The 25,677-nt window shown below is 33.1% G+C and overlaps 1 protein-coding gene across 11 annotated transcripts in view; it reads right to left on the bottom strand.

Moving 5' to 3' along the window:
* LOC132550168 (cell surface glycoprotein 1-like) overlaps positions 1–25,677 on the bottom strand; it is a 71,015-nt gene that overhangs the window by 18,247 nt on the left and 27,091 nt on the right. For 7 of the 11 annotated variants that reach the window (XM_060214196.1, XM_060214186.1, XM_060214189.1 and 4 more), the window contains exons 4-5: positions 24,144–24,273; positions 16,479–16,511 (exon numbers count right to left, since the gene is read on the bottom strand). In XM_060214196.1, coding sequence (XP_060070179.1) covers positions 16,479–16,511; positions 24,144–24,273 — 163 coding nt within the window. Of the gene's footprint in view, positions 1–12; positions 469–16,478; positions 16,512–17,054; positions 17,184–24,143; positions 24,274–25,677 lie in introns of those variants that run through there. The other 4 variants (XM_060214193.1, XM_060214192.1, XM_060214195.1 and 1 more) reach the window with 4 other exon arrangements.

Raw genomic sequence — 25,677 nt, forward strand, 5'->3', positions numbered from 1 at the left:
GAATGTGTTTACCATTTTCACCACAGTTCGTTTCTTCTCCATTACTGGAACAATACAAGTGGTACATCCAACTCCACTAAATCCAATCTACAGCATAGCTGTCACAATAAATTTCTGTCTGATGTCAAATTACAGTTTCCCAGACACAATCAAAGCCATAGCATCTTGTTTTCAAACTGAAATTAACATTGTGTTTTGGTGTGTGGAAGTTCACTATTCAATATTTACAAGCATGGTGTAACTACTGTGTGGTATAAACAACAGTCACGGCTTGATACACCATCCAATCAATGCCCCGCAGAAACCTCCTCCACTGATTCCATGTGAACTTCACAGTAGTTGACTCATCATCAGCAAGGTGAATCTCTACAAGTGGTTTGATACTTCAACATGAGTTAGTAATTTATAGAAGAACTTATTAACCAATAAATCCTTGCCATGTTTTAGCACTGGCGGTCTTATAAGTCCTGTGGCCTGGTGGTATCACATCAGTCCAGCCCAGGAAGTCTTCATACACACAGCCCTATCTCAACTCTACACCACAGGAATACAAAGTAATACATCTTCAAGCCTATATTTCTATACACAAAAGGTTTCTGATCAAAACATACATGTGATCTGAAGGTCCTGTGTTATATATATATGAACCTGTAGTATTTTGATTCCCTACAACAGGTCATGACTTACTACGGCACTTACCTGTGCAGGTAGATGACATTGATCAAACACAATCAGTCACTGATTATTAACAATTACAACAGCCTGTTTTCACCTCAAGTGATCAGTATACCAACCTGCCCATATATGGTCATAAACATGTAATGTTTCACCATGTAGGCCTGTGGGTATGTGTATTATATATTGACCTAGACTTGTAGCACTGCCAATACATCCAATGATCGTTACTAATTCTTACAGTACACAGATAATTCTCACCTGAGAACTCACCTTACATATACATACCATTATTGTTTTGCTGAACTCATAATCAATAGATAATTGAGGAGTAGAAAAACCTGGCTACATATCTCTGATGAAAGCCCTGGTATACTGATATCACTAACCTGCTTCTATAATATTATCAGCAGATCTGATCTAGGACTGACCTCTATCATTATAACCAATGATATTCTCTGTCCTGTAATTACCTCAGCCAAAGCTCTGTTAGCTTAACCAGTAATTGTATTTCCTAAATCACAAAGACTTACAACATTACAACCTCTCCAATTACTTGTCAATGCTTGTGAGGCCAAACAAATGACATTTTATGACAGTAATTTTATCACAAGAAACATTTAAAACATACTGTACACCTTGACACTTAAAACTATGATGTCTTGTGACTTTGATATATAAAATATTATTTATTTTCATGAAGTTGAGAAATACTTGGATAGAAACAAAGCTACCTATAAAAGGATAGACACATAACACATGTTCTGGCCTTTGTGTGTCCAGGAGACTTGTTATTTGTTTCCCCTAACCTTTGTATATCCACAATGGTCACTTGTTGTCAGTGACACTTTAAACTGGTACCTGGACCCTATGTCAGTAAATAATGACCAGTGACACCACTAATCAATGTATAATGATGATCTCTGGTCAAGTCAGTACAACACCCATTGGTCACTCATGGTTCACTCTGTTTATTCCTGGTAGGAAGCTGTGAATATTTACAATGACCACCTTGTTCCATTATAGTAGCCCCTTCATGTCCTAATTCTGCCTTGAGAAGTAATAACAGAGTCAAATTACATGGAAACACCTTCCAGCTCCAATTTCATCTGACTGCTGACTTTCAATAGAATAGCAAATTACTGATATTTAAATCCACTCATGTAGTTTTCCATTCCTCTAACTTCTCCATTAAACTTGGCTGTGTAATGTCTTTATATCCCTTACCAGGCACTAGATATAACGTAGTATTCTGTAGTAATACATCAGATACAGGGTATCCTGTAACTCAGAACAACAAAGTATTCTGTAGTCATATATCAGATACAATGTATCTTGTAGATTAATACAACAGATACAATGTATCTTGTAGATTAATACAATAGATACAATGTATCTTGTAGATTAATACAACAGATACAATTATCTTGTAGATTAATACAACATATACAATGTATCTTGTAGATTTATACAACAGATACAATGTATCTTGTAGATTTATACAACAGATACAATGTATCTTGTAGATTAATACAACAGATACAATTATCTTGTAGATTTATACAACAGATACAATGTATCTTGTAGATTTATACAACAGATACAATGTATCCTGTAGATAAATACAAGATACAATGTATCCTGTAGATAAATACAACAGATACAATGTATCTTGTAGGTTAATACAACAGATACAATGTATCCTGTAGATAAATACAAGATACAATGTATCCTGTAGATAAATACAACAGATACAATGTATCTTGTAGATTAATACAACAGATACAATGTATCTTGTAGATTTATACAACAGATACAATGTATCTTGTAGATTTATACAACAGATACAATGTATCTGTAGATAAATACAAGATACAATGTATCCTGTAGATAAATACAACAGATACAATGTATCTTGTAGGTTAATACAACAGATACAATGTATCCTGTAGATAAATACAAGATACAATGTATCCTGTAGATAAATACAACAGATACAATGTATCTTGTAGATTAATACAACAGATACAATGTATCTTGTAGATTTATACAACAGATACAATGTATCTTGTAGATTTATACAACAGATACAATGTATCCTGTAGATAAATACACAGATACAATGTATCCTGTAGATAAATACAACAGATACAATGTATCTTGTAGGTTAATACAACAGATACAATGTATCCTGTAGATAAATACAAGATACAATGTATCCTGTAGATAAATACAACAGATACAATGTATCTTGTAGATTAATACAACAGATACAATGATATTTAATCACTTCACTAATCAGGAGATATTCACTAATATCTTGTAGGTTAATACAACAGATACAATGTATCCTGTAGATTAATACAACAGATACAATGTATCCTGTAGATAAATACAAGATACAATGTATCCTATAGATAAATACAACAGATACAATGTATTTTGTAGGTTAATACAACAGATACAATGTATCTTGTAGATTAATACAACAGATACAATGTATCCTGTAGATTTATACAACAGATACAATGTATCTTGTAGATTTATACAACAGATACAATGTATCTTGTAGATAAATACAACAGATACAATGTATCCTGTAGATTAATACAACAGATACAATGTATCGTGTAGATTTATACAACAGATACAATTATCTTGTAGATTTATACAACAGATACAATGTATTTTGTAGATTTATACAACAGATACAATACAGTACACTGGACTAAGAAATTAGAAATAATTACAAGGTAATATAAGTAACTATATAATCAGGAAATGTAAAATAATGCATTAACAGATAATATACAATGTTTATTGCAACAATACAAATATTGAAGAAAATATTACCTTTCATACAGATGTGAGCCAATCCTACAGTTTGGTATATATACATGAGTGTGAAGTACTTAAATAACAGGTCTTCATCCTCATCCAAATAAACACAATCTCCTTGACAGTCTGTCCTAACTGTTCTGGGGTATAGGTGGATGGGGACAAAACAATTTGTGCCACTTACATATATTAGGAGGATGTTTCCAGTAACTGTCAGACTAATAACAACAAGATAGACTGGCCCCTGTCTCTAGATTATTAGAAACATAAATAAAATTCAGCTTTAACAATTCACTTTCATTGATATGTCTGATTCTAGAGATTCACACAAGGGGATATAAGCCAGTGTAAGAATTTCCCTAACAATTGTTTACAAAAACGTAGGGCATGATTTTGATTCCTGCAGATGACAGGGTGTGGCTACATTTACTGCACAGTGAGACTGGTAGTATCAGACATTCATGTACAGAAAGTAAATGTGCTACTAAATACTGATATTGTCTGAACAGAAATTGCCAGTGTGATATAAGGTAAGCTTGCTTTCAGCCACAGCAGCTTGAATCTGATTCCTCGATAGACAGAAGTGTATCTCCAGCTAAATTAGGAAGGCAGTGTGTATTCTAGTGGTATGACATTCTCTTCCAAGTAATGGTAACATAGAACCAAAACAAGACCTGTATACAATCTCCATCACAATACAATACACAAAGCAGTACCAGATAGAAAATACTCATACCCAATCTGTTATTCAACCACCACCATAATCACCACTACACATACCAAAAGATATCCAAACACTTCACTCACTAATCAGGAGATATTTAATCACTCACTCATCAGAAGATATTTAATCACTCACTAATCAGAAGATATTTAATCACTCACTAATCAGAAGATATTTAATCACTCACTAATCAGAAGATATTTAATCACTTCACTCACTAATCAGAAGATATTTAATCACTCACTAATCAGAAGATATTTAATCACTTCACTCACTAATCAGAAGATATTTAATCACTTCACTCACTAATCAGAAGATATTTAATCACTTCACTAATCAGAAGATATTTAATCACTTCACTAATCAGGAGATATTTAATCACTTCACTCACTAATCAGAAGATATTCAATCACTTCACTCACTAATCAGAAGATATTTAATCACTCACTAATCAGAAGATATTTAATCACTCACTAATCAGAAGATATTTAATCACTTCACTAATCAGAAGATATTTAATCACTCACTAATCAGAAGATATTTAATCACTTCACTCACTAATCAGAAGATATTTAATCACTTCACTCAATCAGAAGATCAGAAGATATTTAATCACTCACTAATCAGAAGATATTTAATCACTCACTAATCAGAAGATATTCAATCATCTAATCAGAAGATATTTAATCACTTCACTAATCAGAAGATATTTAATCACTCACTAATCAGAAGATATTCAATCACTTCACTAATCAGAAGATATTCAATCACTTCACTCACTAATCAGAAGATATTTAATCACTCACTAATCAGAAGATATTTAATCACTTCACTAATCAGAAGATATTTAATCACTCACTAATCAGAAGATATTCAATCACTCACTAATCAGGAGATATTTAATCACTTCACTCACTAATCAGAAGATATTCAATCACTTCACTCACTAATCAGAAGATATTTAATCACTCACTCATCAGAAGATATTTAATCACTCACTAATCAGAAGATATTCAATCACTCACTAATCAGAAGAATCACTTCACTAATCAGAAGATATTCAATCACTCACTAATCAGAAGATATTTAATCACTCACTAATCAGAAGATATTTAATCACTTCACTCACTAATCAGAAGATATTTAATCACTCACTAATCAGAAGATATTCAATCACTCACTAATCAGAAGATATTTAATCACTCACTAATCAGAAGATATTTAATCACTCACTAATCAGAAGATATTCAATCACTCACTAATCAGAAGATATTTAATCACTTCACTAATCAGGAGATATTTAATCACTTCACTCACTAATCAGAAGATATTTAATCACTCACTAATCAGAAGATATTTAATCACTTCACTCACTAATCAGAAGATATTTAATCACTTCACTAATCAGAAGATATTTAATCACTTCACTAATCAGAAGATATTTAATCACTCACTAATCAGGAGATATTTAATCACTCACTAATCAGAAGATATTTAATCACTCACTAATCAGAAGATATTTAATCACTCACTAATCAGAAGATATTTAATCACTCACTAATCAGAAGATATTTAATCACTTCACTCACTAATCAGAAGATATTTAATCACTCACTCACTAATCAGAAGATATTTAATCACTCACTAATCAGAAGATATTCAATCAATCTAATCAGAAGATATTTAATCATCTAATCAGAAGATATTTAATCACTCACTAATCAGAAGATATTTAATCACTTCACTAATCAGAAGATATTCAATCACTTCACTCACTAATCAGAAGATATTTAATCACTCACTAATCAGAAGATATTTAATCACTCACTAATCAGAAGATATTTAATCACTCACTAATCAGAAGATATTTAATCACTTCACTAATCAGAAGATATTCAATCACTTCACTCACTAATCAGAAGATATTCAATCACTCACTAATCAGAAGATATTTAATCACTCACTAATCAGAAGATATCTAATCACTCACTAATCAGAAGATATTTAATCACTCACTAATCAGAAGATATTTAATCATCACTCACTAATCAGAAGATATTTAATCATCACTCACTAATCAGAAGATATTTAATCACTCACTAATCAGAAGATATTCAACTTCACTCACTAATCAGGAGATATTTAATCACTAATCAGGAGATATTTAATCACTCACTAATCAGAAGATATTCAATCACTCACTAATCAGAAGATATTTACTTCACTCACACTTCATTAATCAGAAGATATTCAATCACTTCATTAATCAGAAGATATTCAATCACTCACTAGTGAAGATATTTAATCACTCACTAATCAGAAGATATTTAATCACTTCATTAATCAGAAGATATTCAATCACTCACTAATCAGAAGATATTCAATCACTCACTAATCAGAAGATATTCAATCACTCACTAATCAGAAGATATTCAATCACTCACTAATCAGAAGATATTTAATCACTCACTAATCAGAAGATATTTAATCACTTCACTCACTAATCAGAAGATATTTAATCACTCACTAATCAGAAGATATTTAATCACTTCACTCACTAATCAGAAGATATTCAATCACTCACTAATCAATCACTCACTAATCAGAAGATATTTAATCACTCACTAATCAGAAGATATAATCAATCACTATAATCAGAAGATATTCAATCACTCACTAATCAGAAGATATTTAATCACTCACTAATCAGAAGATATTTAATCACTCACTAATCAGAAGATATTTAATCACTTCACTAATCAGAAGATATTCAAATCATTAATCAGAAGATATTCAATCACTCACTAATCAGAAGATATTCAATCATATTCAGAAGATATTTAATCACTCACTAATCAGAAGATATTTAATCACTTCACTCACTAATCAGAAGATATCAATCACTTCACTTCACAGAAGATATTTAATCACTCACTCATCAGAAGATATTTAATCACTCACTAATCAGAAGATATTCAATCACTCACTAATCAGAAGATATTCAATCACTTCACTAATCAGAAGATATTTAATCACTCACTAATCAGAAGATATTCAATCACTCACTAATCAGAAGATATTCAATCACTCACTAATCAGAAGATATTTAATCACTCACTAATCAGAAGATATTTAATCACTCACTAATCAGAAGATATTCAATCACTTCATTAATCAGAAGATATTCAATCACTTCATTAATCAGAAGATATTTAATCACTCACTAATCAGAAGATATTCAATCACTCACTAATCAGAAGATATTCAATCACTTCATTAATCAGAAGATATTCAATCACTCACTAATCAGAAGATATTCAATCACTCACTAGTGAAGATATTTAATCACTCACTAATCAGAAGATATTTAATCACTCACTAATCAGAAGATATTTAATCACTCACTAATCAGAAGATATTTAATCACTCACTAATCAGAAGATATTTAATCACTCACTAATCAGAAGATATTTAATCACTTCATTAATCAGAAGATATTCAATCACTCACTAATCAGAAGATATTTAATCACTTCATTAATCAGAAGATATTTAATCACTCACTAATCAGAAGATATTCAATCACTCACTAGTGAAGATATTTAATCACTTCACTCACTAATCAGAAGATATTTAATCACTCACTAATCAGAAGATATTTAATCACTTCACTAATCAGAAGATATTTAATCACTTCACTCACTAATCAGAAGATATTTAATCACTCACTAATCAGAAGATATTCAATCACTTCACTCACTAATCAGAAGATATTTAATCACTCACTAATCAGGAGATATTTAATCACTTCACTAATCAGAAGATATTTAATCACTCACTAATCAGAAGATATTTAATCACTTCACTCACTAATCAGAAGATATTCAATCACTCACTAATCAGAAGATATTCAATCACTCACTAGTGAAGATATTTAATCACTTCACTCACTAATCAGATATTCAATCACTCACCAATCAGAAGATATTTAATCACTTCATTAATCAGAAGATATTCATTCACACAGCCAATCAGAATCCAATTCTTGCCAATAAGAAAATACTTACACACTGTGCCAGTCAGAGATAGCCAAACACTCCAACACTAATGTGATATTTTATCCGGAACACTCTGTCTATGAAAAATATCCAAACAGAGCTGATCTGATTTACACACTGATATACTGCAGTCACTGTAGAACATAACCCTGTCAGAGTAAACATCAAGCTGACATCTAAATGCGCGATACATGCATGAACATGGATAACCTATTGACCATTACACACCAGTGGACCCAGTACATCAAGACACCAGTCTTTGATTACAGGTAAGTAGGATGGCAGGGACCATGAATGTTAATGATGAAAGCTAACGACCTCCCACCTGATCTGTTCCACCTAGCTATGTCAGTTAATGCACCAACAAACCTCACAAACTTGTATTGGAAACCATGATAAAACAATTTTACTTTTTGTAGTCTGGGTCATCAACATCCATACTAAACCTGTATTACAAACTAAGATTACACAACATTATTATTTGAAGCCAGTCGCCCTATATCAACTTTACATCAACTCTCAAGTATTCAGTGTACATAAGCAGCCATCTTTGGTCTCCAGGACACTGCAGCTTGAAATCAAGCATTTTTAATTTTACTATGTCAGTGTTGGTGAGCTATAACATCTGGATGAAATCCTAAACTTAATTCACAGATCAACATCCAGAGTTTTCTTTCCACACTTTGTTGTGAGATGTGACCTTGACAATCTAACATTAATGTCTGTTAACCTGGTTATATTACTTTTGACATGGTCACTACAATTATGAAAACCTCAGATATATCTAGTTTATTTATATATACCTTATGATTCACCCTCAACACACAATGCAAAATGCAAAAAAAATAAATAACCCATGCAGGTCTGACAGTGATGCATCCAAATCCTATATTCTTTACAGATGAGGCCTAGAATCATATTCACTTGTAAAAAAGCTTTGATCCAATCGATCTCTCCCACCTCCACTACACATCAACATATGAAAATATATATCTTTTTCTTTTGCCATATCGCTCCTAACTGATGCATCAGTAAATAGTTATCAAAACAGCTCTGCCCATAGGGACAGTAGATGTGATGGATCCATGCCGATATGTTTATTGTATGATGTACTTTATACCAAGGCAATTGTTGACAACGCCATGTTATAGTACACACAACTAATCATCATACAGCTTAGCTATGACGGCATAAAGCATGACAAAATTTAATTTCAGCGGAATCAATAAAACAATTTCGCTTTGCCATCGATCAGAATTTCCAAACCAAGCCACAAGAATGTGATTAACACAATAAAGAATACTGTAGCATATGATGTTTATGTCTTATGGTACAAGAGAGAAAAACTGCCATCTTTCTGATCAATGAAGCTTTATTGTATGCCTAAACAAAGTATAAATGAGATCACTATTGAAAACTAATAATAAAACGTATATAACTAGGCTTGTAACATTTACAAAACTCTATAGAAAACATAATTTACTGCTCACAAGGACTTCAGTTTAAAATGTAAGTCTATAAACTTATTGCTTCATCCCACTCGATTCCATTTGAACAGAACATTCAGTCACCACGTAAATGATAAATCAGCAGTATAACCTGGTCTTCTTTTTAACACATCAGTGGAAATTTATAAAGGGCCAAATTTTACAGGATGACATCAATTTTCAAACCTTACATCCTTAATTTGTATTGAAAATCAAGTTAGTTTTTTTTAATTTGAGGGTTTCTGCAAATAATTTTTAAAATCAGGATGAATAATTTTTTCTATTTTCTTTACAATTTATTTAACTACAACATCAGATTCAAATTAAAATTTATACCAGGAAGAACACATAACGCAAACGAGATGATTTGGTTTCCTTTCAAGAATATACAGCAATGTGTCATTACCAAAAGTCACGAAAAGTTGAAATAAAAAGCATTATGATTTGAGTAAAAATCAAGTTGGATTCCTGCTTCAATACTCCTGGCACATTTCAGACGGGCCTAAGTTACTTTTCTTCTTGGAATGAATACAGTAGATAATGGAAATTGTTAAGTAAAAAATTAAACCTCAAACTAGATGTGACCAAACAATAATGTTTTACTCATTTGACCTAGAAGAACCAGGACCATTAAGGGAGAATTACAGCCCATCGCATTAAACAGATGATTAGTGTCCTCAGAGCCTGGTCTTTTATTAGTTCAATCATGAAGTCTCCTCCACAGCAAGCCTTCCTCTGTATCCGAATCAATAGCATTGTTTACTACAATGGTCTGCTGCTTGAAGTCTTTTATACCAGCATCAGAAATCAGGCTTCTTTTAATTCATTATGGTGACAATATATTCTTGACCAGTCTGTAATCATGAGTCACTCCCTCATCTGTTGCTACAGCGGCTGGGAGGAAACTGACAAGTCCACAACATTGTATACAGAATAATTTACCAAATTGAAACAGATGATAAGCTGACCAGTCAATAACATTATACACGTAAGATGATTTAAAGCTGGCTACACACTGGAATAAAGATACAAGGATCAAGCTAACAAAAAAAAATATTATGTTGTTACACTCATAATGAAGCTGGTTCCTTGTATAGGAGGTGATTTCAGACTTAAAACTGAAAACAATCCAATGTACGTGGGACAGAGGATCGATTGAATGCAGAGACAGGAGAACGAAGCTGACAAACCCTAACCAACCTGAGATCCACATTGCCATATATGGCAGCCCTTTTATAGCTAGAGATTATCTTTATTGGAGAAACCATTGACCTATTAGCACAACAGCCAGCTGGTGACCTCCCTCTTTTCTGAAGAGTTCACACATGACTTTTCACCCAGAAACCTATCATAAGCACTGAAGGCGAAAACATGAAACCTTAAATATATCTTATTTCTGTTTTTATATAGATTGCACTGTGTCTGGAGAATTACTGATCTGTCAGAAATTTATATGAAGATCTTGAAGGACTATACAAAGAAGCAGACATACAGATCTAGAATAAATGGATCTAGGACTGACCAACAGATTTAGGACGGACATAAATCTAGGACAGACATACAGATCTAGAACAAATGGATCTAGGACTGACCAACAGATTTAGGATGGACATAAATCTAGGACAGACATACAGATCTAGAACAAATGGATCTAGGACTGACCAATAGATTAAGGACAGACATAAATCTAGGACAGACATACAGATCCAAAACTGACATACAGATCTAAAGAACATGGATCTAGGCCTAATCCATAGATTTAGGACAGACCAAAATATTTAGGACATACACATGGATGTAAAATGAACATCCAAATCTAAGACTGACAGTGTCTTGGACAGACACATAGATCTTGGACAGACATATCAATCTTAAACTAACATAAAGATCTATGACTGACACACTGATCAGAACTGATAAAAAGACACACTGTCAGATCTCAGGACAGACACATAGATCTTGGCTAGACATACAGAACTGATACATAGATCAAGGATGAACACACCGACACCTAAATACTGGATTGACACAAGAAGTGCAGATCTTGGACGCACACAAGTACCTAGCATACATTAACAGATTTTAGACTGACATACAGATCTTACCTCTGACAAGAGATCTAGGACTAAGACACTGACCTGGTATTTACATAAAAATTAAGGACAGACACACAGATCTAGGACTGACACACTGACTTCATATTTACATACAGACTAAGGACAGATTGACTCTTAGATAAAAAAAACTATAGAAATCAAATAAATATATCTGTAAAAAAAAGTTAACATAAAAAGAGAGAATTATTTTACCTCAATAAGAATTAACACATTATGAAATTTACCTTCCAGAAGCTGCACAAGTACGAACAGAAAGGTCACTTAATTGATTATTTTCGTTTTCCCTAGACATCTAGAACTGTATTTGGTCCTACAAATATATCTCCTTCCTGATTTAGACTGACACAAGACTGATACAGATTACTGAGTGTTGTGGAGTATGTGTCCAATCATTCCTGTACCTGTTGACAACCTCTTTGTTTTACTGAAACAATTTGTAAACATGTACCCTTACAAACGTCTACATCCCAGTCTTATGTCATCGATTTTCTGCTGTTCGGTGTTAAAAGGCAGGATTACCTCATCTGTTGTGCAGTACTGAAGTATTCTACACTGTGTCTACAAGTTACATAGTAACAGACAAGCATTGTATATCACCTTGATCAACAAACATCCAAGTTCAATGAAATTTATAACGACAAAAAAACTGTCACTCCAAATAAGAAATACTTGGTTATATGACACTTTTAAAACATTAGATATGTAAATTAATGTTATTATTATACATAGTTATAGATAGTTTTAACATGTGATTTCAGAAAGCGGTAGTTATTGTAAGTAAAGTATAAAAAAAGCCTGCTGATAGACCTCCAGACATAGAAAATCTCATCTCTCACTGTCACAGCATCCTACCTACAGTGACTCAGACTTCAAGACAAATTCAAAGCTTTCAATATTTCAGACATAAATGACAGTTATGGCTGACGTTTAAGATGGTGTACTGTACAATAACACATCAAAAAGGAGTCTTAAATTAGAAAGTACTAAATGTCGTCCATCTTATGATTCATAAACAATCATTTAAACATATCCAGTATAAGATTGATGTTTTTAATATGTTCAACTAATACATGTTGGGGTTGGTTCCACAGGTCCCCTCCTACTACTTTTGATGGCTGAACCTCCCATCTTATCCATGATTCACATTTTCAGGACAAAAAAAAAGTTATAATGTCAATTTTCTGGAGCAATCATATATACATAATTATTATCAGGAATGCTGACATTTAACAGACAGGAAGTTCTGTGACCTTGACTTGAAGGTCACAACTTAAACTTAATTTACTCATCCTGTTCTACACAGTAATCTGATCAAACAAAAATGTCAATATTTAGCTGTAATGGGAGTAGAAAATTACAGCAGAGTATGCCTGTCAACTGTTATCAGTGAAGGTATGATGAAGGACAGGAACAACAGGATGTGATGAATGAAATCTGTCCAAAGTCAGCAATTTAATAATAATAATATTTAAGTTCAATGAGAGCAATTTGTAGCTATATCCACATCATCTCTACTGTTTAAAAAATATCAAATTAATTTTATGAATGAAACAATGCCTAATCTAATTCAGTCACTACTGTAAACCATGGCAAATATTCATGAACATAGTTCTTGTGTTGTTACAACTTGTATGTATATGAAAACTCGCAAGAAAATTAAGTCACATAAATATGCTAACTTCAAATGTAAGATTCAAATTCTAAGGTAAACGAAAAAACATTGCCATTAAATATTCATTGAGAATGATATCACAAAATTAATAGTTACGAAATTAAATCTAAAAATAAAATAGAGGATTGAGCTAGAGAGTCTAAAGGAACAAATTCAAGAGACTTCTATAAGAAGTCTATAGAAAATTTAAATCTAGCTAAAATTCTTACCATGATAGAATAGTTTGAGGATTCTGTATGTATAAAGAGAGACCTTGGCCTTTGACCTTTGACTTTAAATAAGAACTTTGAAGCTTGAGTTTGATGAGATATGACTTAGAAAAAAGAAGTTCTTTCAAGAAGGCCATTGTTTGGGAGATGAGATCAATGACAAATTAAGCTAGTAAAAAAAATAAATAAAAAGAAAATCTGAAGTTAGAGGAATGGGTAGGCTGAAGACATTGGCTATGGTAGAAGGGAGCTGTAGGTGGTGTGGTAAAACAACAACCAATTACAAGGTAATTAGAGCTTCTTGTACTCCCAACATCTGGGGCTTTCTATTGGTTCCATGAGCCACACCAGGAGTTCATTCATAGTAATATACGCCATTACAACATCCTTGAACCTGGCATTCCACCCCAATCCTGATGTGTAGCTGTCAGGCTCACATACACATATCACTAACTTATACCCAGTGAAACAGCCAGCCATGCAACATGATATGAATAATATCTAACAGTAATAATGTACCATATATCATTCGAAGTGTCGCACGATAGTTTCTCTTATTGGTAATGTGGTGGCATTTTTGTGTACTTAACATCATTTTTACAGCTGATGTTTTTTCTATTTAGAATTTTGTAACGCAAATTGAATATATATAAAAGCCACATGTCACCATGTAATAACACATAAATGTAGAGTTGAGAGCAAGAAAATCTGGAAAATATTGACATGCACATTGTAACACATACACTGCATGGAGACATTTCATTAAATATAACTATACCTCAAGTCCTTATAAGTGAAAAAGGTAGAAGTGCAGAACAAGTAAAGAAAAAAATATCTATTTACATTGTACATCACTGGAACTAAAAAGACAGTGAGTGATCAATTAGTATAAAGTGTTCAGGAATAGGAGTGACAACAGCATTATAAATAACCCAATAATATGTCTGTAATTGTAATTCAGAAAACAGTACCTAAAATATTCCCTAATTGCTAGCACTAAGTATGGTACACAACAATAAATCCCCCACCCTCCGAATGTCTGGTGTGTTATCTATCTACAACAGGATGCTCTCTCTTGGTATACATAGATTACAAAGGTATGGCGTAACTACCAGAGGACTGGTGTCGTAACTATGGTAATTATAACCATGAGATTGTTTATCATCCTCTACCTCCCTAGCTCATTACTACTGATTGCAGTGTTCTTCAAAGCAACACCTTTATCTTACTTTTTGAACTTCACCATTGATAAGCAAAAAACATTATATGGAATGGGAAAGTAGGAGTCTTTTTATAAGTAAAGTCAGTTAGAACCGAAGAAATGAGTCTAAGCAACGAAGATTATAAATTTGGACAAAGATATTAGACAGTACACACAAAGGAGTTTAAATGTGTTCTTCATGATATTGTGAGCACATTCATAGAACAGTTAATTTCAAGCTTCATTTTCTACAAACTTGTGTAGAGCTGTATAAGCTATATCAGTTGATAAACTGACTTGAATCTTAAAACTGAAGACAAGGTCTGCCTGGGTCTCTTTCATGGGTGGGCTGATTATTGAGTTAAGTGATAAAGCTTTGTTTTCCTGTGATAATTCTGTGGATATGAGGATTAACTCCCCTGACTTCATAAAGTAAATTAGCATGCTACTTAGCTGGTACATAGAGCAAAGAAAAAGACATTTTTTTTCACTTTTTATATCATAATGGCCTTCAAATTCTAGAAAATGCACATAATGATGAAACCTACCCTCCAATGAACATAACTTTACCCTGTGAGCCACCTGATAATTATATGCGATTTCAAAGAGTTGCTACCTAGACATTAATAGTACCTATGTGTGTACGCATGGCATGATCTCCTGGCAGTTCTACAGAGTCTGCATACTAGTGTACTATTATCTAATGATGTGGTCCTGCAGGCTAATTAATAGCAGGCTAAATAATAGTACTTTGTACACAGGAGAATCAGCATTACATATACAGGCCAATTTGACAGTGGTTACATACTCTTGCAAGTAGCGCAAAATGTACGCTCTTGGCCAGATAGATTAGCGACCAGAAATTGGATTTCTTTTTCTCAAAATTATTTGTATATAAATACCAAACATCCAATTCTATAATGTAGACACTAAGGAAATATAAGAGTAGAATACAAATTGGAAACATCCACTATCAGAACAAGACCATACCATACAGTTTTCATAGTAGTTCAATACACAAATAGTATCACCTTCAAGAAAGGCTACTTATGTCATATCGCTAAGAGAATCCAAAGAAATTGGTATATGGTCCCGTTAAACCTAGCATGGCTTCATCAACATCCAATTAGCTTTAGTCTGATCAATTTGGATAACCAATCAGTGCCCTGTATATAAAAAAAACTCAGGAAATTCATATATAGAAGCTTAGTAAAATGTATCTGATCAAAACACTGTTAGATTAAGTAAATTGCTTCAATATTATTAATCCACATCAAATAAGAATGGTTCTCCATGTTGTCATCAATACATAAGTAACTCCAGAACCAATCCCCAGCACTCCCACCACTCAAAAATTAAAAGCAACACTTCAGACAGTCAAAAAACAGCACACATGATTGTAAAGTATTAACTAAAAGGATAGAAATGTAAATGTAAAACCAAGAGCATTGTCTAATGGAAAAATCTAGAGTAAGTCAGGTAAGAAAGTGATACTCACAAGGTACATACGATGACTATCCATCACAAGAACCTGGAGAGAAATCAAATCTGTTACTTTGTAGTTCTGATCATTCTTATTATAGCTGTCCCTGTCTCATCAACAATTTCACCTGTTTATCTTTCAGGTTGATGTGTGCGATCAGATGACCCAATCACGTTACCTGAGGTAGATTGTTTGACCTCTCAGGAGTTATCTATAGTGTAAGGTCGGTGGACTTTCATATTATTTCCATTGAATTTAAGTCAGTAGAAAAGCCTACAATGGTAACCATATCACTAGTGACAAACAGACAAATATCACAGGTGTCAGATAATCAACATATGTCCTATACTAACCATACATTAAGTTGTACTTTACTCAACAACACTTCTGTTGACATGATGAAAATTTGCCAGCACACACTGGTGTCACATTGTATACAACCAATACATTCCTGGGAATTATAAGGATTCAAATGTTTATCAAAAGATTTTGAGCCAAAAGTAAATGAATTCGGTTAAGTTCAGGTTTGTCTTCTTGGCCAACAAGAGGCTTTGTTGCTAAAGTATTATATATATATATGAGGTCACAAACCTTGGCATCCATGTTTGCTTGTATGGTCAGTGGAGGTCCAGTTAGGTCATTACAATGGTCATCAACTAGTGGTCAGCAGTACATACCACAGAGTAATAATAATGTTAGCGGTCAGTGTGAGTGTTCTCACTGCTACCACCAGTCCTACACCAGTACTGGTTACTGAGCGTATATATACACCTTTTGTCACTGATAACTGTGTGGGATTTTCAACGTCTACAATACCAGCAACCAGAGAGATGGTGAAATTGATGTCTTATATCAACTTTGTGTCCAAGAATAATAAAAAAAATCCAGACAAATGTCAAAAGACTGTCAATCCTTATACAACTGTCACTCCATTACATGCACTAAGATGCCTCTACCAATGGCTTGATCAATAACACATCCCTCACACTATTGAGAGGCAGTTGCCTTGGTGATGATACCACCCTAATACCTCTCAGCTCTAGTATTTCACAGCCATTATCCATCTAAGCCATGTGATTTATGTAAGTACATATAGATCTATATGTTAAATTATACCTTGTTGATAAACACCAGGTATAAATCTTTGCTTATAAAGACCTAGTTTGAATATCAACTCTAACCAAAAATCTCCAGTCAATTAATGACTGTACTCAAACCGTGAAGCCAATCAAATGACAATGAGCTGGAGCTAAATCCAGCCTTTTGTAGTAGGTTACATATGTACAAACAGATCTGGGAAGGGTTGTACACCTGTTTATCAAGCATGCATCATCTCAATCCAATGAAATAAGCCAAATCAGCATGCTGACTTATCAGATAGTTACCCTGCCTGGTAGATAGAGGAGTTTCCTGTTTTCCTGCCTCACCAATGCCATCTTTCCTAAAGGTCTGATAGAAGTTACAAGATCCTCACTAATTATATCAAAATCTGCACATATCACATTCCTATTGTACTTAAAACAACTCTGCCATGTTTTTTGTGATAAGAGAAGAATGTCATGACATGACATTATCTTAGAAATCAGTGATTGAAACCAATGTCACTTGACTTAATCTAATAAGATTTATGTTCATTAGGTCAACGATAATGCTATAAATTAGGTCACTGATTTAAATAGGTCAAAAAAATTAGGCCAAGTAAACTGAATAAGGTCATGTTTATAAGTTATGATGTTGATGCAACTGGAATCCAGATCATGAGACTCTCTATCTACACTGTGTATCACATGTAATACAGGAGTTGATCAAGGTTCTACTGAGGGACTGCTATCACTCTGTCTAGATATAAAACAGATAGGTTTATTGGACACTCCGTCATCAAGGCTTGATTTACAATAAGACTTGACAGCTATAAGATATAAGATTCAGTCATCAATGTCACTAATATACTAGCCCTGCTATAATGTATTGTTTCATAAGTGATGATACTCTACACATATAATATCAATTTTTTATATTGATCTTATAAAGGTATAGGATTTCTCGGAACTAATTTCTAAATCACTATGATGAATGTGACATTATTTGAAAATGATAATAACAGGATTTTCTATCAAGCAATGAAAATCACCAAAGTGTCATTGCCATGGCGACAGAAGTAAACTACTCACACTTGTATATATAACTATAAAAGTAAATGTGTAAATAAACATATCAACTTGGTTATAAATAGCATCACATACAGGCTTTATGTGTGTTTATTTCATGGATGACAATAAATATGCAATATTTTGACACCAGAAGTTCTTGGCATACAGGTCCACATAAAAAATTAAACATATTCTATACATGTACTGGCTGTTTTACTTTGATAAAATAGTTTGATCAAGGCCATTTATAAAAGTGGAAATTTGCTTCTATTTACATAATCCCACTTAATATAGTATTTATCAGAAAAAACCCTCCACTAATTTCTAACATTTGCTAACAGCCTTATTTTATAAAATTATAAACTTTCTGCAAATACATTATGTAAATTCAATACTTTCAATAATATGTTAAATATCAACAATAATAACATAAAGAACACAAAGGATTTCATACAAATCACCAATCCACCAAAATAGGATTAAATAGGACAAGAGAGTGTTGAAGTGTCAGGTGCCAATATGGTCAGTCTACAATCTATTTATAATGCTAAACTGCAAACAGGGTTGTGATGATAAAGATGACTGATTCTGTAAGTAGATCTGAAGATGGGGCATGGAAAGGTCACTTTAACTTGATAATGACCTTTAATATTACTTGTTTTCTGATAATTATACCTATACAAAGTTGAATTTCCAAAACTTGACCATGACCTCTAATATTACATGTTTTCTGATAATTATACCTATACAAATTTGGGTTACAGTAATCATTTGATAGCCCGTTCAATCCTACTAAAGGCATGTACCATTTAGTACATGCTATGTAAGTCAGTCTATTAGGAGTGTTTATCTCTGACTCTGAGATTAATACAGGTCCACCAGCATGAATGCTTGTCTGTTTATTTACCCTACATCTTTACATACACCAAAAGTTAACCAGGACTTGGAGATACCACAGCATATTCACTGACTGCTAGGAATAAATGTGGGCCAAGTTGTACTGATTTAGTGTGATATAAACAAACATCAATCGAGCTAACACTTTGACAAATTGTATGGAGTTAAGTAACCAGGCTTTTTCCAGCTCATTTGGGAATCGGGTTTTGATCTCATTTTGGAAAAGACATGGTACCCTGAACCTCCACACCGTTGAGACGGTAGGGTAATGGTGAACTCCCACTACAACCAGCAGTATGTTGATGACCTCTGTCAAAGACATGGTACCCTGAACCTCCACCCCGTGGAGACGGTAAGGTAATGGTAAACCCTCACTACAACCAGCAGTATGTTGATAACCTCTGTCAAAGGCATGGTACCCTGAACCTCCACACTGGAGACGGTAGGGTAATGGTGAACTCCCAATAAAACAAGCAGAAAGATTCCAGGTATCCTATTTATATGACTTTATTGGTGTTACTATTAATTTCTTCCCTTTTTCTCTAAGCATTTAAATAACATCCAAAATGAACAAAAACTAGATAAAATACAGAGTGTTTTGCAGCTTGTACATTTTTTGACATTTCAAAAATGACACAGCCTCCTTAAGTTTGATGATCAGGGGTAAATGTCAAAAAGAAATAATTTGTCTATACATTTGATTAACTTGTCGGACAGTTAGCAGCACTCTAATTAGAGAAGGTACGATATGTAGACCTTGATCCTTTATACTTGTACCAGCTGGACATCAGAGATAGGACAAAGTTATACAGTATACTCTACTATCACCTTGCCTCGATGTTGTTATCAAATAAGATTTTGATTTCCAAGTGCCTATCACTTCACATGTTTACAATTAAATAAAGGAAAAGTCTGTGTAACCTTCCTTAGTATTTCCATTTATTTATTTGTGAGACTGAGGGGGTCATTTTCATTAATTTCATGGTCTATGTTAATCCACCAAACAATGAACAGATAAAAAATGACATGGATTATGGTACTAGTGGATTCTGCAAGCAAGATGTATCCTCAAATTCTTTTTAAGAACCATGAAATTTGAGCTCAGTGAAAATATATGATTTCACAGTACTACTGGTGAAATAATATTCCTGATATCTTATAAACTAGGATAGAAACATTTGTTAATTATAAATTGGAAAACTGATGAAATGATAATTTCAATAAATTCAAACTGTTTTTTATTGAACTGAAAGTTCCATCTAAAAACAAAATGTTTTTAGATAATCTGCAAGGAACAAGAATGTCAAAATTACTAACTAAAAACTAGATTAATAATCTACCTGACAAAATTAGCTTAATGATAACCTAGAATACATTGCCCATTAGATATTTCATGACAACCTAAACAATACTTGTATCAGAAAATACTAGATGATACAACAGAGACAAACAATGTTAAGACATATCTGACACTAGCATGGATCTTTATGAAATTCATCTTATAAGAACAGTAACTGTAGTGATTTCAACATCTCAAAAGTGAAACTGCATTTAGAACTAAACAGTGTTCTATATAAAAATATTACACTGGAAAAAAAGGCTACTTTTTAGTAACTTTGAGACAGCTCATTTTACGGAGAACAATTTTTTATGATGTTATTACTACTACACATTCATAAGCAACTATCTGTGAAAATCAACCAACTGTTTCAAAAACTTACATGAACACTGGTAGTAATGAAAGGCTTTCACAATGACTAAACCAGCACGAGCCAATACTCACACATAAATAAGCAATGAGCCACACAATGCTAGCAATAACTCACATGACTTGCAAAAATCCACGAAAGGCTTGCTACAACCCCCATATTGCTAGCAATTATCAACACATGATGTATGATATATTAAAAGACTAAACACTAGCACTAGTTATTCATATTGTAAATCTGAATGATCTTGTCATCAAAAATCCAAGCAGTAATTTTTCAGGAAAATGAAAATAAAAACATAAGCAGCAAAAACAAGCATATTAAGATATTAATTCTAGACAGATCAGTGTTAATTGTTCATCAGTATAATGATATGACAGTTTCAGATTGCCATGTCAACCACTGTGATGTCACATGACATCCAGTATCAAGGTCGTAACAAATTGTTCTTCTTCTGTTAACTGATCAATTCATATTATGATTAAGGTAAATTAAGGCAAATCAACATTTTTTCAAGAATAAGCAAAATAAAAGTAAAAAAGTAGAAATTAAAGCCACCACAATCAAATTTGGAGTTCTAAGTCAGGAAAAGGAAATCAGCAATACTGGACTTGTTCAGAGGTAGAACTAAGGCTGAAAGGCAGAAATAACTCACATGATCAGATGTAGGAAGGCAGCAAAAACTCTATACACAGATGTAAGAAGGCAACAAAAACTCTATACACAGATGTAAGAAGGCAACAAAAACTCTATACACAGATGTAAGAAGGCAACAAAAACTCTATACACAGATGTAAGAAGGCAACAATAAGCTACTTCAGGTGTACAGATGTAGTAAAGCAACAATATAAATCTCCAGTTCAGATACAGGAAGCCAACAATAACAATGTCTCGCTTAACAGATGATGGACGGCAACAAATGTCCCCTTCGGATGCTGATAGGCAACATTAATCCTCCAGTTCAGATGTAAGATGGCAACAAAAATCTCCAGTTCAGATGTAAGAAGGCAACAATACTCTCTTATTCAGGTGTAGGAGGGTAACAAAAATCCCTTGTTCAGATGTAAGATGGCAACAATAATCTCTAGTTCAGGTGTAGGAAGGCAACAAAACTTTCTAGTTCAGGTATGCAGGAAGGCAAAATAACACAGAACACAGTTCAGGTACAGAAATTAAGGCAACAAAAAGTCACCAGTTAAGGTAAAGGAATGTAGAATCAAAACAAGTCAAGCAAACCTAGAAAAAAATGATAATAAAAAAAACAGCAATGGCCTACACCACTACAAAAGTTAATCCATTTGTGAACACAGCATACTACACTCTAAAAGAAAAGATGACAACACACATGTGAAACATATCACAGCTATATGCAGTGACTGGTGACTGTAAAACACAATGTGATGTGATGTTTGTGTATGACATTAGTGATCATAACACACATGAGATCAAAGCTAGGTCACACCTATCTATAAAGCTGATCTACATAAAGCCACACTTGAAGCCCAACCCCGAGGCCGACTAAGTCATACCTTCGGTCGACCCCTCGTTATGACCTCATCATAGGGTACACGGGTGGATTGTAGGAAACCAAAATCATCTTCATCTTCATCAGACGACATTGTACTTTGCCGTTTCCGTAACTTACTGAACAATTCAGTCTGTAAGAGTAGTGATTAACATTTAAACACACAAATTACCCATCTCATTGTTACAGTAACATAAACACCCCTTTCACAGTAATTGGTCACATGCAAGCTCAACAAAAACCCGGCATACATGCAAACAATGGCACGCTTCTAATGTTTTTCTATAAATGTTGCAGAACACAGACAATTCAAATAAAGACAATCAACAGGTAATGTTAGTTTTAACAAGGAACATGCTCAGCATATTAAGGGAGGTAACTCTACTGAAACTGTTGGCTGAAGAAGAATCTAACACTAATGTCTTTGTAGTGTTACAGGTAAATTATACAGGTACATGCTGGACATAGCTGATGTCTGGGCAGCATCTACTCACAAATTATGTACACACCAACACTTTCAAAACACACTATGTAAGCCTGTCTTGTTATTTTGGGTTGGACATATAACATTTCACACATGTCCTAATAAAAGCCTCAATCTCCACTTCATGACTAATTTTTAAACCAATCAAAATACATTTCTTCTTATCTTTAATATCACAAATCTACAATCAATGCCTAAAACAAAATATATGCTATTTGTGTTACAGTAGTAAACTATTGAAATGTCAATATTATTTCTAGTAATACCATTTTTGTCAATTTTCAACTTTTGATTAATTTAAAAAAATCCATGCACTCAATGCAATGACTTATAATCATAATATAATATAAGATTTCAATTTCATGTTTGAAATCATATATAACACTTGATACTTGTTTACAAATTTGAAGCAATGAGACGAATCAGGGTTTTTAATATATGTATTTATAGCTCTCGTGTAATAAATACTGGTACCAATATTTACTATTTAGGGTATTCCTTAAATCTACAGAGGACTGATACTATAAAATTACACTCAAATTCTGAGTATTAATACTATGATATAATTTATAATTTTAATATTAAGGAGTCTAACACCATGGGTATCTATAACATGCACTCCAATTATACTCATAGGATTACTATGACAATTCTAAGATATCAAGTATATTAATGCACTTTTACATTTAGAATGGAGACCATGGCACTCAGAAGATCTTAAGTATTACATTGTATGGTACCAGCTGTAGTCAAAAGATCTCGAGTACATGTGGCAAGGTACTCAAATTTGACCTTAAGTATGTATTTTAGGGTTCTCCAGATATCTCAATCTGATGTAAATCATGGGTTTTGTTTTGCCATTTGTTGTAAAATCTTTAGTCTGTAGTGTATTTACACATCTCCCTAAATACCTACCCTAAAATCCTGTTTGATATTCTCCATAGATACTGCAGTCTTGCGCATGCCTGTCAGATCTCGTTGCTCTGGATTAAACACACTGTCTTCTGATATACTTCGAGTTCCCCCGAGAGGCACACGCTGAAATCTGTTGAAGAAAAATATCAGTTTCAAAGTCTAATTCCCATTCTAAATAAGATTTGGTTCAATCTTATGAAGTAACAATCACCAATGAGCACAACCTGTGAAAAATCCTGTCACAATTTTTTTTTACTTCATTATTTTTCTCCAGGCTTCTCCGCAGTTCTTATATTCCTTAATCAAAATACGTGTCAAAACATAACAGATGCATCTTACAAAATTTGATATATTTAAGAACATCTGTAGGTTTTAAAGCTACATCCATGCCTGATATATGTACATCAAATTGTGTAAAAATCAGTATACACAAGTGTGTGTTAGTGGTGACATATCTTCATGTCCTCTTGTCAGCTGCAACAGACTGAACTAAAAATCCATACCACAAACATCACAGTCCACAGTTACCATGTATGGATATTCATGGTAATGAAATATTTATAACATTAAGAAGTACACATCTCCTGGGAATATTAAAGCAGAAAAGGACAATGAATAAACAACTAGGGTGTTGTACACATTTACAAACATTTATGTTGGACCAAAGAAATAAAATAGTAGCTGTGATATAGAAAAAATAACATAATATGGGCTGTTCAAGAAATATTTTCAATTGTTTAATTTCATCATAGAATTTTTTTTTCTTTGCTTGTAACGTACATAATATTATATATTACCCCTACATTTAACTAAAGATTACATATTGATGCAGATACATTAGTTGTTTGGACACAGGTAACACAACTTGTTTCATACCTGATGCCTGTAAAAATAATCTGAAAGTGAGAGTGCAATTTCATCTCTTTAAAAAATTCTTATGAAATATCAGTTCAATTTCCTTGTTTTATCTTTTTGTGCATAATTGTTTAGAAACAGGCAACACAACAATAATTTGTCTGGCCTTAGGGAGGGAACAGCTTGTCTGAGCATTCAGTGTGAAATTCCTATATTATATACATGTTTTTACTCTATAGTGGCCATGCATACCGATACATACCAGATAATATAATACTTTATTGAAAGGTACTGCTTAAAAGTATATGACCTGTTTAAAATATGCTCACAAAAAGTTTTAAGATCTTCAAGGTTAATATTTATGCAATTAAAACCTTGGTGAAGTTTCTATGCAGTACATTTAATAGTAAATATAGGTCATTGGGTCATTTTGGACTGTTACAAGCAACAACTTATTTATTTCAAATTAAGGTTAATTTTCTTCTTCCTTACAATTTTTCCTCAATATGAAAATAAAATATTTGAAAATAAGCTACTTCAATAACAGATACATCACATGTTTGTGAAATAATTCAATTTGTTCCATTATGCCTTTTTCACTTTAAAAATCATCAATATTAGATGGAGGTGACCCATATCTAGAAACTCAAAAGCCTGTGGTTGAAACCCTAAAACAGCC

The sequence above is a fragment of the Ylistrum balloti genome, unplaced genomic scaffold (assembly GCF_031769215.1).
Source record: "Ylistrum balloti isolate Yb309-2 unplaced genomic scaffold, AGI_CSIRO_Ybal_v1 Utg370110, whole genome shotgun sequence".
Lineage (NCBI taxonomy): Eukaryota > Metazoa > Mollusca > Bivalvia > Pectinida > Pectinidae > Ylistrum > Ylistrum balloti.